Source organism: Corvus brachyrhynchos, unplaced genomic scaffold (assembly GCF_000691975.1).
Source record: "Corvus brachyrhynchos isolate BGI_N302 unplaced genomic scaffold, ASM69197v1 scaffold10, whole genome shotgun sequence".
NCBI lineage: Eukaryota > Metazoa > Chordata > Aves > Passeriformes > Corvidae > Corvus > Corvus brachyrhynchos.
Genome location: NW_008236180.1, coordinates 1,354,672 through 1,370,166, shown reverse-complemented (window position 1 = coordinate 1,370,166; position 15,495 = coordinate 1,354,672). Strand labels below are relative to the sequence as shown.

General features: G+C 56.3%; 1 protein-coding gene across 3 annotated transcripts in view; it reads right to left on the bottom strand.

Moving 5' to 3' along the window:
• Positions 1 to 1,143: 1,143 nt before the first annotated feature.
• The window catches only part of SRC (SRC proto-oncogene, non-receptor tyrosine kinase), a 15,669-nt gene continuing 1,317 nt past the window's right edge, over positions 1,144 to 15,495 (bottom strand). Inside the window, exons 2-13 of one of the 3 annotated variants that reach the window (XM_008633637.2) lie at positions 12,661 to 12,910; positions 12,342 to 12,441; positions 11,870 to 11,887; positions 8,455 to 8,553; positions 7,608 to 7,711; positions 6,271 to 6,420; positions 5,860 to 6,015; positions 5,518 to 5,697; positions 5,361 to 5,437; positions 5,035 to 5,188; positions 4,749 to 4,880; positions 1,144 to 4,404 (exon numbers count right to left, since the gene is read on the bottom strand). In XM_008633637.2, coding sequence (XP_008631859.1) covers positions 4,196 to 4,404; positions 4,749 to 4,880; positions 5,035 to 5,188; positions 5,361 to 5,437; positions 5,518 to 5,697; positions 5,860 to 6,015; positions 6,271 to 6,420; positions 7,608 to 7,711; positions 8,455 to 8,553; positions 11,870 to 11,887; positions 12,342 to 12,441; positions 12,661 to 12,901 — 1,620 coding nt within the window. In that variant the 5' untranslated portion in view covers positions 12,902 to 12,910 and the 3' untranslated portion in view covers positions 1,144 to 4,195. The remainder of the gene's footprint in view (positions 4,405 to 4,748; positions 4,881 to 5,034; positions 5,189 to 5,360; positions 5,438 to 5,517; positions 5,698 to 5,859; positions 6,016 to 6,270; positions 6,421 to 7,607; positions 7,712 to 8,454; positions 8,554 to 11,869; positions 11,888 to 12,341; positions 12,442 to 12,660; positions 12,911 to 15,495) is intronic. The other 2 variants (XM_008633653.2, XM_017732839.1) reach the window with 2 other exon arrangements.

Below are 15,495 nucleotides of genomic sequence, written 5' to 3'. Positions count from 1 at the left end.
CAGCCCCACCCAAACCCCCTCTAAAGCCCCCTCAGCTGCCACTGAGGCTGAGGACAGGACAGGGAGAGGAGGAAGCAAACAGTGCCATAGGCAGGGCTTGGAAGTACTGAATCCAGTGCCCTCACCACCTGTACACAAACCACCTCAGTCCCCCCTGCACTGCCCCAGAGCTCAGGCTGGACAGCAGTAGCCTGGCCTCTCCCAGCATCCATCTCCTCCTCCATTTGCCCCCCCATGGCCATCCCATTCTCAAACAGCAACGCCAAAGGTGCAGATCCAAAAACTGGAGGAGCCACGGCCTCAGCTTCCCTCCTGGGGTGACCTTGCCAGCCCACCCCTAGCCCATGCATTGCACGTGGGCCAAGAGACCTGCACACAAGAGATAATCCCGCAATCGCTTAATTGTTTTAAAGACAAACAAAGCATAAAGCGTTACATTTTTAAGGTGATAAGACTGAGTCACTTACCAGTCTGAGGAGGAGGGGGCAGCCAGACTGGGACCTTGGGGCACTAAAGCCACCCCAGGGTGATGATGGTAGTGGTGAATAAACAGTAGCAGCGTTCACTCTGCATTTAGAAAGCCTCCTACCCCCAGCGCTGTGGACCCCAATCAGCACCCACTAATTACCTAAACAGAGCAGGCCTGTTTCTTGGAGCTGCTGATAAAGCAGATTCTGCTGAAGGGAGGCTGCCCCTGTCTTGTCCCCCCCCAGTCCAGCCTGGGTGGCTTCAGTCAGGGACACCGTGCCTTGGATTTTGGCAGCACGAACACCACCCCTGCCCTGCCCTGGGCTTGCTTTAGGGCATGCAATGGCTGAGTCCCGCTCTGCCAGCGTGTCCTAGGCTGGGGGCACATGGAACACCCCTCAGGGCCTGACTCCAATGACCATGTCACTTGCTTTTCCTCCAGGACTGCTGGAGATGCCGGACATGGCCCTGATCCTGTGCTGAACCACAAGCCTGTGTGGGGAATGGCTCCAGCAGCACAGAAGCAGCACCAGATCCCAGAAGCATTTTCCAGAAAAAGTGTCTGAAGCACCAGGAGCTTCACATGGGTACTGCACATGCTCCAGGTAGCAACAGCTCCTCTAACAGGGATGCTGAGGAGCTAACACGTCCTCTCATACACAAGCTACACTTTTGTTTTGTGAGGTCTGTTTGTATTTAATAATCAAATAGCAAAGTATTTACATCAACGTTAGAGTTTCAAAGCATCTCCAACCCCCCCACCACCCACAAAGCTGAACCTTTCCAGGTTTTTTTCCAAAGTTTTATTATTATCCAAAAAAAAAAAAAAAAAAAAAGCTAAATATTTTACTTAGACACCGAAAAAGGCAGGTAAGGGAGATGGGGAGAGACACAGATCCACACGTTCTCTGCATAGTCAGTTGGAGATCTTACAAAAGACTGTGTAAAAAAATTATAACAGCAGAGGAGAATGACTTGTAGGGTTTTAGGGAGCCCAGGAAGCCAAGGAGCATCCTTAGGCAGGGGCTCCCCTCTGGAGTTTATTGGCTTAAAAAGTAAATTGGCAGACAGAATGATGATGGAGGGGAGGCTCTGGACTCCCAGGGCCTCCAGGTCACGCTGGCTGTGGTGGTGAGTCCGGCGACATGGGTCCCACCACAAGCACTGCACAGAAACACGGATGGACACACGGACATGTGGACACACAGCCCCGTGCAGGAGGGCTTCTCTGGGATTGCCTTACTGCCTTCTGCCGTGAAGGGTCCCCAGCACATCTCCTTCACCAGATCTTGCTGAAAGCCTTGGGGAATTAAGCCAACCCAGGGTGCTCCTTGCACCTGCTGCCTTCCAGAAAGAGCCAGAGGCTGCACTCGCCCTTCCTGTCCTGCTGCACCCAAGACCCTGCACGTGCAACAGACAACCAAAAGCCAACCTTAACACGTGTGCTTGCCTTCTCTCTCCCCAGCTTCCAGACCAAATCTGGCTTCCACATGTTACAGTTGTAAAAGGTTTCTCCCAGGGACAGAGATTTTTTATAATTCAGGCAGAGCTATGGCATAAGCCACCCCTTGGAACAGCTACCAAGGGACAGGGCGTTTGTGGCAGCTGCCCATCCCAAAAGGCTGCAAACATGGGAAGACCCAGAACATTGAGGTTTGGGGGGTCCCTGCCCATATGCAGAAATGCCAACACAGCAAACCTGCTAGGAAGGGAGGGGGGGAAAAAAGGCTCCAACTCCCAAAATGATTTTTAAAAAAATCCATTGAACCAGCTGCTGCTCTTCAAGCCAGCAGGATTTCTCCATACTGCTGAAGAGCCTGTCCAAACTGATTTTAAATGTTTTACTCATTAGAAAAGGAGCCACCAAACAACCAACCATGTACTTGGTTCATAAATAAGTGGCTTGGTCAAACCACTACACCGGGGAGCTGTGGGAGTGAGTGAGAGGCAGTGGCTTGCCTGGGTCCTGCTCTGGTGGAGATCTGGGGCGGGGGTTTTGGCCACCTCGTGCCCATGCTTGGCTCCCACCCAGCTTTTGTAGGACACTGGCACCATGGCAGGGACTGGTGAGGGGCGGCTTGGGTCTGCTGCCTGGGAGGAGGCTGTGCCAGAGGCAAACACCATCCCAAAGGTGATGGGGAGGCACAGAAAGCCCACTGCCTGAGGACTGAGAGGAGGGCACAGCCACTGTCTCCCCTCTGCAGGTCCTTCCCTCCAGCACCCCTGCCCCACAGCATCCCCCGAGCCCCCAACCCACCGTGTTCCAGGAGTGCATCCGAAGACCCCCAGGTCTCTCCGAGCAAGGGTCTCTGGGACCCAGGGGGTGAAGGAGTGAAGCTTTGTGAACCACCATGGTGAAAGGTTTCCAGCTGGGCACCAACGCATGCAATGAAGTCAAGGTCTGGGACAGTGCAGGGAACACTCAAGGGCTATGTACAAGCAGGTGCTGGGTGGGAGAGGGCAGGGAATGAAGGGTTGCCTTGCCGACACCAGGGATCAGTCCCATGGGATGTGTGTGGGACAAAGCTGGGCAGGAATAGCCACCCACAGCTGAGACACGGCTGAGGCCTTTAGAAGTGAGCATGGGGGAGATGAGGATGCAAACGTGGCACAGCACTTCCAGGTGGTGGCATGTGGCTGGGGATGCTGCATGGGGACTGCTGCCTGGAAGCTGAGACACAATGGGTAGAGGGAAGGCAGCTAAAAACATACCAGGTGGACAAAATCATCTGTGAAAGTCAAGTACTTCCTCCAAAACATTCCCACATCTGGAACAGCTACATGGGCCATGCACCCAAGCCCCACAGTGGCACTGGATTTGGTGGCAGGGCCAGCCCAGGGGGCTCTGCTGGTGGGAAAGCTGGTGGCAGAGGTGGGGAGGGCAGCTGGGGGGTATTTCCCAAGGGTCTGGCTGGAAGACCTGGAGCATGTGGTGGGAGAAAGCGCAGCAGGTTGAGGGCTCTGCTGGCATCCCCAGTCCTGCTCCTGGGAGAGGTGAGATGTGTCCCTTGGGGGAACAGACATAGCTGGAAGATTTGATCGTGTGCCCAGGTGCTCCTGTGAGACAGTGATGGTCATCAGAGCCTGGAGCAGTCACATTTCAGAGTCCCAGAACCCAGCAGCCATTAAGGTCATGGTGAGGCCAGAGGGACCACCAGAGTTCCACTGTCATCCCACGCCGCCACCACCACCACCCTGGCACGTCACCCCATTCAAGCCAGCCTGGGATTGTGACATCTCTGTGGCAAAACATCTCTTCCAGCATCCTCAGGAGAGCTGGAGCCAAGAGGAAGATGGTGGGGAGGGTGAAGGGGCAAGGAAATTTGTGCTGATTTAGAAAGGGAGTGCAGGAGACTGGGACCATGTGTCTGAGGTGGGGCGATGCTGTCCCCCAATTCCTCCTGGCTCACCCCAGAGCTGTGGGGGGAAAAAAGTCTCCCAAAACCCAAGTCTCTTGGCAGGAGATGCTCTGCTTGCCCTCCTGAGCTGGCTCCGTTGGTGCTCACAGGCTCCTCTCGCCAGCAGGACAGCGCCGCTTCGTTAAACACGGGCCAGAAGTCTTAATGAGCAATGGGGGAACCCAGCGGCTCCCCCAGCTGCATCCAGAGCTAATGCCCTGTCCTGCTCCAGGGCTGCCCCACAAACACAGCCCCTCAGTGGGGAGGCCAGCCCTTGGCGCCCCGTGGTGAGGACAGCAGTGTCCCTGGTGCCAGGAGGAGCCCCGTGTCTATAGGTTCTCTCCAGGCTGGTACTGAGGCTCTGTCGAGGTGAAGTAGTCCTCCAGGAAAGCCTGCAGGTACTCGAAGGTGGGTCTCTCCTCCGGGTCCTTCCGCCAGCACTGGCACATGAGGTCATGCAGGGACTCGGGGCACTCGGGCGGGCAGGGCATGCGGTAGCCCCGCTCCACCTGGTCCAGCACCTCCCGGTTCACCATCCCTGCGAGCGGCCAGAGGAGACAGGGCATTGATCAGAGCCAGGCCAGTCCTGCACTGTGCCTGTCCCGGGGGGACACCAAGGGTGTCTGCCAGGACACGCCTTAGGGGCAATCCCAGTGACCCAGGGAGAGAGGAACCTAGCAGCACTTGTCCCTGTCACCTTGCTCAGGGACTAGAGTGGGACAGGGTTGCTGGGACACTGCATCCTGGACAATATCTGCTCACCCCAGTGGGGCAGGATCCGACCTGGGAAGAGGCAGCTTAGGGGCAAGCGCTGGGCATGGACAGCTGGTGTTGGGCACTACAATAGGGACAGGGCCTCTGCCAGCAGCTGCCAGCCCTCACCTGGGTATGGCACTCTGCCCTTGGTGGTCAGCTCGGTCAAGAGGATGCCAAAGGACCAGACATCTGACTTGATGGTAAACCTGCCGTACAGAGCCGCTTCGGGGGCCGTCCACTTGATGGGGAACTTTGCACCTGGATGGAGAGGCAGGGTGAGGGGGTGCCTCCAGGACCCCCATGCAACCAGAGCCATGTGCTGGCTCCAGGCACAGCGCACACCGTGGGGGCCGATGGCCATTGCTCCGGTGCCACCTGCCCGGGTGCGGTGCCGGCAGCCGTGGGCACTCACCTTGCCGAGCTGTGTACTCATTGTCCTCGATGAGTCGTGCCAAGCCAAAATCAGCCACTTTGCACACCAGGTTCTCTCCCACCAGGATGTTGGCTGCCCGCAGGTCCCGGTGGACGTAGTTCATCCTCTCCACATAGGCCATGCCGGATGCGATCTGTGGGGACCAGCATGTGGGGCACTGTGGCTGACAGGGTGACACGAGGGTCCCCAGGGAGAGCCCAGCACCCCACTGCCTGACCAGTGACAGCCACCACAGCCCAGTGAGAGGCTCAGGCAGCCAGTGCCCTCACAAGGAATGTGGGAGGCCCAGAGATGTGCAAACTCACCTGAGCAGCCATATCCACAAGCTGGGGCAGCCGCAGGTACTTGCCCATCTCACCCTTCAGGAAGTCCAGGAGGCTCCCTGTAAGGAAAACCATGGTCAGAGCAATCTGGAGGAGCAGAGCCCCTCAGCTGCCCCCTCGGTGTCCCTCCCATGCTCACCCTTGCTCATGTACTCGGTGACGATGTAAATGGGCTCCTCTGACACCACAGCGTAGAGCTGAACCAGCTTCTCATGCCGGAGCTTCTTCATGACCTGGGCTTCCTGCAGGAAGGCCTCTGGGGACATGGTGCCAGGCTTCAGCGTCTTGATGGCCACCCGGGTGGTGCCATTCCAGGTCCCTGTGGCACAGGACATGCTGCTCAGGACACGTGTATGGAGCAGGGAGCCGTGTCCCTCCACTGCTCCCCCACCCCACCACAGGCTCCAGGCATCTGCAGATGGCTGGGGACAGGATGCAGGTGGTGACACAGAGGGGACAGCAGGGTGGGAGTGGTCCTTACCCATCCACACCTCTCCGAAGCAGCCCTGTCCCAGCTTGACCTCCAGCCGCAGTGATTCCCGGGGGATTTCCCAAGCATCCTTGGCAAGGCCTTGGGTCTGGGGCTTGGACATGGGGCAGACATTGGTGAGACGGTGGCACAAACCATCAGCATGTTCTGGCACAGGAAGGGACAACAGCAGGGTGACACACGGGTATTTAGGCATGTGATGTCTACCCCACATCTCCTGCAAACACCTTGGGGACCTGTACCCAAACCCTCACCCTCTGCCCTAAAACCCAGTCCCACACAACTGGTTTGGTGTCCCCCAGCTCAGCAGTGACTTCCCTGCAGCACCTGCCCAGCAGCAAGGGCAGGGACAGCACCCAGGATGCCACCCCGACCCCCAGGGGACCCCGTATGGCTACCCACTGGAGTAGTAGGCCACCAGCTGCTGCAGGCTGTTGAACTGGGGGCGGGAGGTGATGTAGAAGCCGCCACTGTCCAACTTGCGGATCTTGTAGTGCTTCACGTTGAGCCCCTTGGCGTTGTCGAAGTCGGACACAGAGAGGCAATAGGCACCTGTGGGCAGGACCGAGGGGCTGGGGGAGGTGTGCCATGGATGGGTGCTCCCCATGGGGTCCCACCGTGGGTGAGCATGGGGAGGCAGGACTGGGCACGGAGGTGCTGCTTTCACCCAAAAGCAGAGGATGGGGAGCAGCTCCTGGCTGCACGAGCTGGCACCAGGTGCCAGGGAGGAACGGCACAGCCATGGCACGCCATCACAACCTCCAGCTGCCCTCTGCTTGCACAGCAGCTCTGCCAAGCCTTGCCACCAGCCATCCTACAGGATGTGCTAACAAGGGGAGAGGAGCAGGCAAAGCCAGGCTGAGGGGAGCTGCTGACCAGCAACTCAGCATCTCAGAGAGGAGCCAAAGAGCTGGTGGGCCCAACTGCCTCCTCCACAAATCCCACCATGGGCATTGCTTCAGGAGCTTGGCTCTGCTCTGCCCACATGAGAACAAGGTGGTGTTGCTGGGGCCACAGATGGCAGAGGGGAAGATTTATGCTGCTGCTTAAAGGAGCTGTTTCCACCAGGATAAAATAAATAGTGATAAGTTCAAGGCATAAAACCACAAGGGAACATCAAGGAGCTTTTCCCAAAGGGGCATTTGGAGCCAAACGAAACTAAATTTCCATCATCCTCAGCAGTCAAACCTCACAGATCACAACTCGTGCTTTTGGGAGACAGAAAACAAGTATAAAGACTTGTCAGACTTGAAAGAGGGACTAAAGTTCATCACTCCCTAGGCCTGACTGCCCAGGAAGAACACATTCAAGATTTTGTCACTATACAGGAACCAGGGGAAAACCAAAAAATCATCTGGTTGAGGGTGTACAAAAACCCAACCAAACAAACCAATAACAAAAAAGCCAGGAAAAGAGACCATCCTGCCTGGTGGTCTTTCCAGAGTTGGTGAGACCCCTGGCTTCCACCCTGCCATGAGCTGAACCATCTCTGTTCAGGCAGAGATGTTCTGAAGGGCACTCACTGGGCAGGCAGTGGTGGGACAGAAGTGGCCGTGTCCCTGCAGCCCACGGGCTCAGTGGTGTAACAGTGCATTTGGCACAGGCCAAGTGTCACTGGTGATGTGATGGCCACGTCAGCATCGGCTCCCAGGAGACCAGCACCAGCAGGAGAGACCGAGGGGACGCAGGGTACCCCCACACCCCCAAGAGAGGGTCTCCTCCAGGCCAGCCCTGCTCACCTTTCGTGGTCTCGCTCTCCCGGACCAAGAAGGTCCCTCGGGGGTTTTCGGGGTTGAGCAGCAGCCGCTCGGACTCCCGGCGAGTGATCTTCCCAAAATACCACCTGCAGGAGAAAGGCAGTGGCTCAGCACCTGGCACTGCCCCCCTCCACTGCCTGCTCAAGCAGGGGGCTCAGCCCTGGCCCACCCACTGCAGGTTTGGGAGACCAGGGGCTGGAGCTCCAGGCTCTGGCACCTCAGGGTGTGCCATGTCCCTGTACAGCCTGGGCTGGGCATTGCTCCCCTGCCATGTGGTGCCACACCTTCAGTTAGACCAGGTTGCTCCAAGCCCCATCCAAACTGGCCTTGAACACTTCCAGGGATGGGGCAGTCACACTTCTCTGGGCAACCTGTGCCAGTGTCTCACAATCCACTAGGTAAAGAATTTTCTCCTAACATCTAATCTAAATCTCTCCTCTTTTAGTTTAAAATGTTCCCTCTTGTCCTCTCACAGGCCCCTCCACCTGTGTAAAAAGTCTCTCTCTCTCCTTTTTAGGAACCCCCTTTAAGTCCTGAAAGGCTGCAATGAGATCTCCCTGGAGCCTTCTCTTCTCCAGGCTCTCCATAAAAACCAGACCAAAAGCATCCACAGTCCTGCTATGCCACCACTCACCCCTCCACCATGCAAGCATACTGCAGCTCTGCACTTAATGGTCTTAAAGACAGGCTGGTTTGCACATTCAGCAGGGAAAACTAACAAAAAGGAAAAACCCAGAGAACTTGGAGGCTTCGCCCAGGAGCGGGGCAGGGGTGGAGGGGGAGCGCTCGGGGTGTGTTTGCTATAAACTGTCTAAAAGATGGCAATTACTCTTCAGCCTGGATGGAGTCTGAGGGTGCGACATAGTTACTGGGGATGTAGCCCGTCTGTCCTGTAGTGAGGGAATGAGCCAGCCACCAGTCACCTTCCCTGCAAGAGAACCAAAACACACTCAGTGTGAAGCCAGGAGCCCCCTGGCCAGCCCCTCACCCGCCCACAGGCACCGGGGGAGGATGAGCCAGCACAGAGCCCCACTGGGAAAAGGTGCGGCCCCACAGACCCCAACCCCACAGCCAGACCCCAGCCAGGAGTGCTCCTGCTGCCAGCCTCTTCCCGTGGCTCCGTTTGGGTGAGCTCTCATTACTGGGGCCACCCATCCACATGTGGAATGCTTTAAACCTGAATCAGGCAGGGCAGCCAACAAGCCAAAATACCTTTGGAGCCACCTGAATGGGAAGGGGATCTGGCTGGAGGTTGTGAGGCACTGGGGGTCCTGGCAGCAGGGAGCAGCAGGCAAGGGGAGGGACAGGAAACAGGGAGAAGCGACAGATTAATGGCAGTGATTAAAAAAGGCACCAGGAAGACCCGGAGTTAGTTAAACACAGGCTGCAGAAAAGCAGCAGGACAGGGCTGAGGCTGGGGCAGGGGCTGAGCCCTGCCCAGCTGTGGTGTCCAGCCTGGATGCAGTGGGATCTGTCCAGCCCGGGTGTCCCATTCACAGCCATGGGATGGACACCCTGCAGGGCTGTGGCTCTGACCGTGAGCCTCCTGCTGCCCCAGCAACGGCTGTGCCTGCACAGCCACGAGTGAGGCTCCTTGTCCCTAAAAACCTGGAGCTGAGCCACCGTCCATGCCTCCTGCCTGGGCACAGCGGCCCCAGGCACGTCCCCAGGAGCTGGAGGGTGCTCTGCCCTCCTTCCCGCCGGCTCCTGCTCCGGATGGGGCTGGGAAGGACAACAAATAGAGAAGAACAAGAGGGCAGCAGGAGGCGGCTTCCCCTTCCTGCAGACAGCAGGGCTTTTCCTCCCACCACCTGCATCTTCTTGCCCATCAAAGACAGTCACTGAATTCATCCTGACCACAAGGGAGACGAGGCTACGGGAAAACTGCAGATTTGTGGGAACAGCACCGTAAGGATTCAAGGACTTGGCAGGACAACGTCCGCAAACATGTTACAGAAAAACACCAATAACCTCAGTCACCACTACAAGGCTCATCAGACCACATCCAGACCCATCCCTGACCCTGCAGACGTGTAAACCTCCATCCTTGCTCCAGACTCACCAGCTGCTTGAGACCTGTGCTTTTCCCAGCTAAACCAGTGATGCTTTAAAGCACCAGGATAACCCAGACACGGCCCCCGGCTCCCTGCTATGGTGTCAGTGGGGTGGGGATAGGAGTGCCTTCCAGGCATCTCCTCCCACCCATAGAGCTGGGCTCTGCCCCTGGACCAGCCTCACAGCAGCCCTGGATGACATTTTAGCTTCTTCCAGCCCCAGCACATCTCATGGCAGACAGCTTGTGCTCCTCAGCCAGGGCTGTTGCCCCAGTCACCTTTATTGAGGTGGCTCTGAAGGGGACAGGAGGCTGGTTGGGCTCCTTTCCCACAGGTCCAGAGTAAACAACTGCTTGAAAAATGCCCAGCTTTTGACTTGTGGCTTCATTCCAGCTTGGGCTGCAAGGCTACAAGCTGGGAATTCAGCAAAACAAACTATTCCAAAAATGTCTCAGTGGGGAAAAAAAATAATAATCATCATCATCATCAAAACAAAGCATTTCAACAATTCCCTGCACAGTCTTACCCAAAATATCCCACAACATCCCAGCTGGCTGCCTGTTGGCTGGGAGGAGACTCCTTCCCACTAGCAATGGTACCACAAGAGCCTTCCTGAACTGGGTGGATTGGTAGGATGACCCAGAGCAGGGAGGTGAGTGATGTGGAGGCTCCTCCTCTCACCCTGAGCAGCCCCAGCCCCATCAGACCAGCCAAAACCTGCTGCCACCCTGCAAAGCCACCCTAGCCATGGGCTCCCACTATGCCCAGCACTTGCCAGCCCTTCCTGGACTGAACCCAAGTCCCCTTCCCGCAGCTCCAGGGCACTGACTGTCCTGCCAAGGACCCTAGAGGAAGGGGAGATCACACATCTGTCTGTTGCTGTCCCCAAAGTGCAGCAGCCCGAGCTGTTCCCAGACTGTGTGAGCATCTCATGGAGGTCAGTGAGAAGAGTGATTCACCTCCTGAGCACTGCACAGACTGCCCAGCTTCCTCCACTGCCTCTCCCCCTGTGGACATTGCACCCACACAGACACTGGGAAGGTTGGCAGCTACATCCTGCACCCTCCACCAAAGGACTGCATCACCAAAAAAAGCCCTTTTGCTCCCCAGGATGCTGCAGAGCCCATCACAGACCAACCCTTCCCTCTGTTCAAGCCTTTGACAAATAGCAGTAGAGGAAAAAAATAGTGCAGAAACCCCAGAACTGATAAAAGGCATTAAAAAAAAACCCTCATATGGGGGTCTGATCTGGACCTCCAGAGCTCACTTTGCAACAGCCCACAGCAGAACTCAAGCATGGAGCTCACACACTGCTGAGACTGGAAGTTAGAAGCACCAAAACACCCAAATTCAGGCTTTTCCTGCAACACTGAAACGCTGCCCATCCCAGACTTCATAGATGAAACAAATCACCATTAATAAACAGCATCGGAACAATGAGAACAAGGATCAGATTGAAAACATGTTTGTGCCACACTGCCCAAGCATCTCAGGAGAAATCTCACTCCTGGGATGTTCCCTCATCTTTCCACCCTTGGACTTTGCAAAGCTGTTTTGGGTGCCCGTGTTGGAAGGCAGCAGTGGAGGGGGAGCAGGAGCTGCAGACCCTGTGGCAGCTCCATGGCTGGGAACACTGGCTCTGCCAGCCAGGCTCTGGACTGTGCGTGCCCCCTCTCAGGATGGACCACACATGGGTTTAATGCAGGATCATTTTCAGGAGCATATTCCAGCTGGTCATGCTGCCCTGCACGTGATGGATGCGCTGTGGGGAGCAGGATGGAGAGCAAACCAGGGGGTCAGACCCCTAAGGGAATACTTGAATCACCAGAGCCACTCATGAAATACAAAAGTAAAATTAAAAAATGCAAAAGAAAAATGCAAAGGCCAGGGGGGAGTGGAGAGCCAACCGGAAAGAGAGTGCAGAGGGGAGCCAGGCATGGACAAGGGAAGGGGATGGGTTCAGAGCTCCCAGGTGCAGACACAGCTCTGGATGGAACAGTTCCCCAGCATGGGAAGGAACTCCCTGCTCTGTTCTGATCACTCAGGTGGGACAAATGCAACCAACCACAAAACCATCTGGAAATCATCTCCTCCCAGCCCTGCTCCATCCAACCTGCCCTCATGTGGGCAGCAGATGGGCTTTGGTCATTTAGGTCATTTTTAATAACAGTAAGAATGTGCAATACACACCTGACATCCACTTTTCTCCTAAACGGCAGCATGGAGGGAGAGAAAGAAGAGTCAAGAGAGAAGCTGAGACCAGAGACAGCATACAAGCACAGGGGAAAGCACCCATGAAGCTAAGGGATGTGTCCAGGCAAACAAAAGGGAGCTGAGCACAGATGGGGACGGGACTGTTGGGGACGTGGCTCTGTGTTGGAGGGCACAGAATGGCCAGCAAGCAGAGGACGTGGCTTGGTGACAAGGCTGTGAGGCCACAGTGACCAGCAGCAGGGCCAGGAGGATGAGGAAGCAGGCAAGTGACTGCTTCCAGTGTCAGTGTCCTTGGACAAGTCATCGTGTCCATGAGCATTTTGGCACATCTCTCTCAGCACCCACCCCTGGGAGAGCTGGTCCTGCCAGGCTGGGCGGGGGGTTCCACAGCAGGGACAGAGGTGACAGCTCGCCACATGGGCTTGGCTGCAGGGACAGGGACACTCACGTGTTGTTGACGATTTGCAGGCGCTCTCCTTTCTTGAAGGACAAGTCCGTTTCGGTCCGGGACTCGTAGTCGTAGAGGGCCACGAAGGTGGTGACTCCCCCTGTGACAAAGAGCACTCAGGAGGGGCACAGCCATGGGTGAGGCCATGGAACAGTGCTCACCACCCTCTCACCATCCTCCCACTGGCTGATAACACAGATCTGCTTCTCCCCCAAGCCCAGAGCCCCTCAAAAGCCCGAGACCCCAAGAAGCTGGACACAAACCCACCAAGACCAGCCTGAGACCCTCCCCACCCTGGCGAGCCCCAACCCACACGGACCAGCCAGCGCCCCGGCACGCTGCGGCGAGGTGACCGTGTCAGAGGTGTTGAAGCCTCCAAAGAGCTTGGATTCAGCAGCCATGGTCCCAAAGGAGCGGCTGGGGGTGCGGTGGGCGTCGGGAGCAGCCGCCTTGCTGGGTGTCTGCGAGGCTGGGTAACCCCCATGGTGGGTGTTTTCAGCGGGCTCCAGGCTGCGCCGGCGCTGGCTGGGGGCTTTGGGCTTGCTCTTGCTGCTCCCCATGGTCCCGGGCTGGAGGAGACACAGACATCCAGAGGGCTTCTATTATTATTGTTATTATTATAGTAATTATTATTGTTAATAATAAGAAGTTGTTTCCCAGGGCTCGAGTGACAGATGCCTGCCCACCAGGAAACGAAACAACCTCTGGAGTCTGTTCAAGCAGCAGCTGCCGGGCAGTCTGGCCATCCTGCCCTTGCCCTGGGATACCATCGCCCCTCATTAACACCGAGACACCTCCTGCGTGGCTGCAGCAGCCAGTGAAACTGCCAGGACACGCTTTGGGAGCAGAGGGAAGCACGCTGAGCTGTGGCAGTAAAGAGTAAGGATGCTGAGCATGGAGTCTGGACCTGTGCTGAGACTGTGGCAGCTCTGGGGCCAGGCATCTGCCAGGGACATAGCTCAGTCCCCACGTTTCCTCCTGCACATGAGTTTCTACCAGGATGGGGATTTAAGTAATGAAGATGGACCTTTGAACTCCAAAACATGCAGCAAACAGGATAAAAGTTTAAATCAGGAGCAGTTTCAGGCAGTTTGCAGCTAAGGACCAAGGGATCTCGCCTTTATATATAGTCAAATAGTTTATATATAGCCTTCCTTTCCACTCAAGACCACACTCTATAAATACCTTCAAGGTAATGACATAAATGAAGGCAGGGAATTATTTGCAATCTCCAAAGATGGCAGGATACCCAGCAGTGTCCTGAAGCTATGGACAGAAATATTTAGGCTAGATCACGCATGGCAGGAGGGAAAAGGGAGGTGGAGACAACTAGGGAGGAGAGTATCTCTGATAAGGAAACACAAGCAGGGAAGCAGCAGAGGAGGCAGCTGCTGCCCACACGGTGCAGACTTGGACGCAGCCATTCATGAGGTTTTGGGAAGGCTCAGCCCCATCCAACAGAGGGTTTTTCTAGCCCAACTTTGGAAAGAAGCTCGGGCTGAGCCCCCCAGAGCCATGGGTAGCCCCAGCAGCCTGCACAGCCCCAGTGCCACTGTGGCAGAGCCCTCAGCTCTTGCTGTGGGAAAGCTTAGGGGTGCCAGGCACAAGCTGCTCCCTTGTCACCCTCAGCTCCCCTCCCACAGTGAGGGCTTTGCCTGACGATCAGGGCTGATTTCCCAAAAGACACAATTTCCATCTACTGTTTTCCAGCTCCCACACTGCACAGAGGACCAGCAGTGTCCTTGTGTGACCCACGCCGGCAGGCTCAGATCCTGCCAGGGTTTGGGAAATGTAATGAACTGACTTTTTTTGTGCTGGGTATGACTCCAGCAGCCACTCCAGCGGGCAGCAGAGCTGTCCTTCCTCCTGTGGATGCAGGTGATGAGGAGGGATCATGCCCCTGTCTGCCCCAGGACTCAGTCCACCCATATCTGTGCCAGGCTTTGAGGGTCTCAAAGCAAATAAGGGTCAAATAAAAGCTTTGGACTTGCAAATGGTCACTTCTGGCAATCCAGAGGCAGATCCTGCAGCCAAAGGGAAGGAGTCTGTCTTGTAAATAAATGTACTTTAAAAGCTTGTTGCAGTAGAAGCAGAACTGCAGGGGAGAGTAGGACCTTAGGAGTGATGACACGGAGCCCCCACCTCCCTGTGCCCAGCCAGCCCCTTGCTCACCTCTGCCCGGGGCTCCGGCACCTGCTGGGGCTCCCAGGATGCCAGTGGCAGAGCAGGGAGAAAAGCAGGAGCATGGCAGGGCTGTGACCGTGTGGCTTGTGACTCCCCACGGGACTGTGAGCAAGAGTAGAGCTGCTCAGAGTTTCCCTGGAAGCAGCACTTCCCCAAGCAGGAAAATACCCCAGCTAGGGTGGTGGATTTAGCAGCACTTTGGGAGCACAAGTGTTGCCCAAGCACATTTTCAGAGCCTGGGTCAGATATTTATCAGTGTGCTGAGGAAATCAGGGTATAAAATAGTCAATATGCCCAGAGATTAGCCAGGAGCAGAGCACAGAGAGGGGGGACAGTGGATCTCCCAGGCACGTCCCTAAAACAGGGGGGCCCTCGCCTTCACACCTGTGAGGCTGTGGGCACAGGATGTGCAATTTCCAGGCACATCCTGGCCAGGGACACCGTGAACTGTGAGTTCATCCCTCCTCACGAAGCAGTTTGGGCAGGGAGAGCTCCCACCTTGCACCAGGGTGCTGATCTTCCTGGGCAAGGGCTTTGCTGAATGTGCTGGTCATTGATGATGCTCTGACAGGGCCCAGTCCAGCTGTCAGGACTTTGGCTGCAAGAACCAAAGATGGAAGAGGAGGAGGAGGAAGCATGAGCCCACAGCCCTCTGGGGAACGGGCTGCAGAGCAGCCAGCCCAAATCCAAGCTCTCCTGTTGCTTTGCATCTAAATACCTGTCCTCTCTGACTTCAATGTGACCAGTGCAAAATGCAGGCTGGCAACCTCAAACTGTGCCCAGAGGCATTGGCAGCCTCACACCATCCCCACTCTGAGTCTCAGGTAACTCAGCCAACACAACCAGGTGGCTTCAGCCCTGTGGCTCTCCACCTGTCCCCAGGGAGGAGAGGGGGCTGAGAAAACCCTTACAGCTCCCACATCCCCCTGGCAGCTGGCAAGGAAAGGGTGCAGATTCCCCTGGAAGAAAG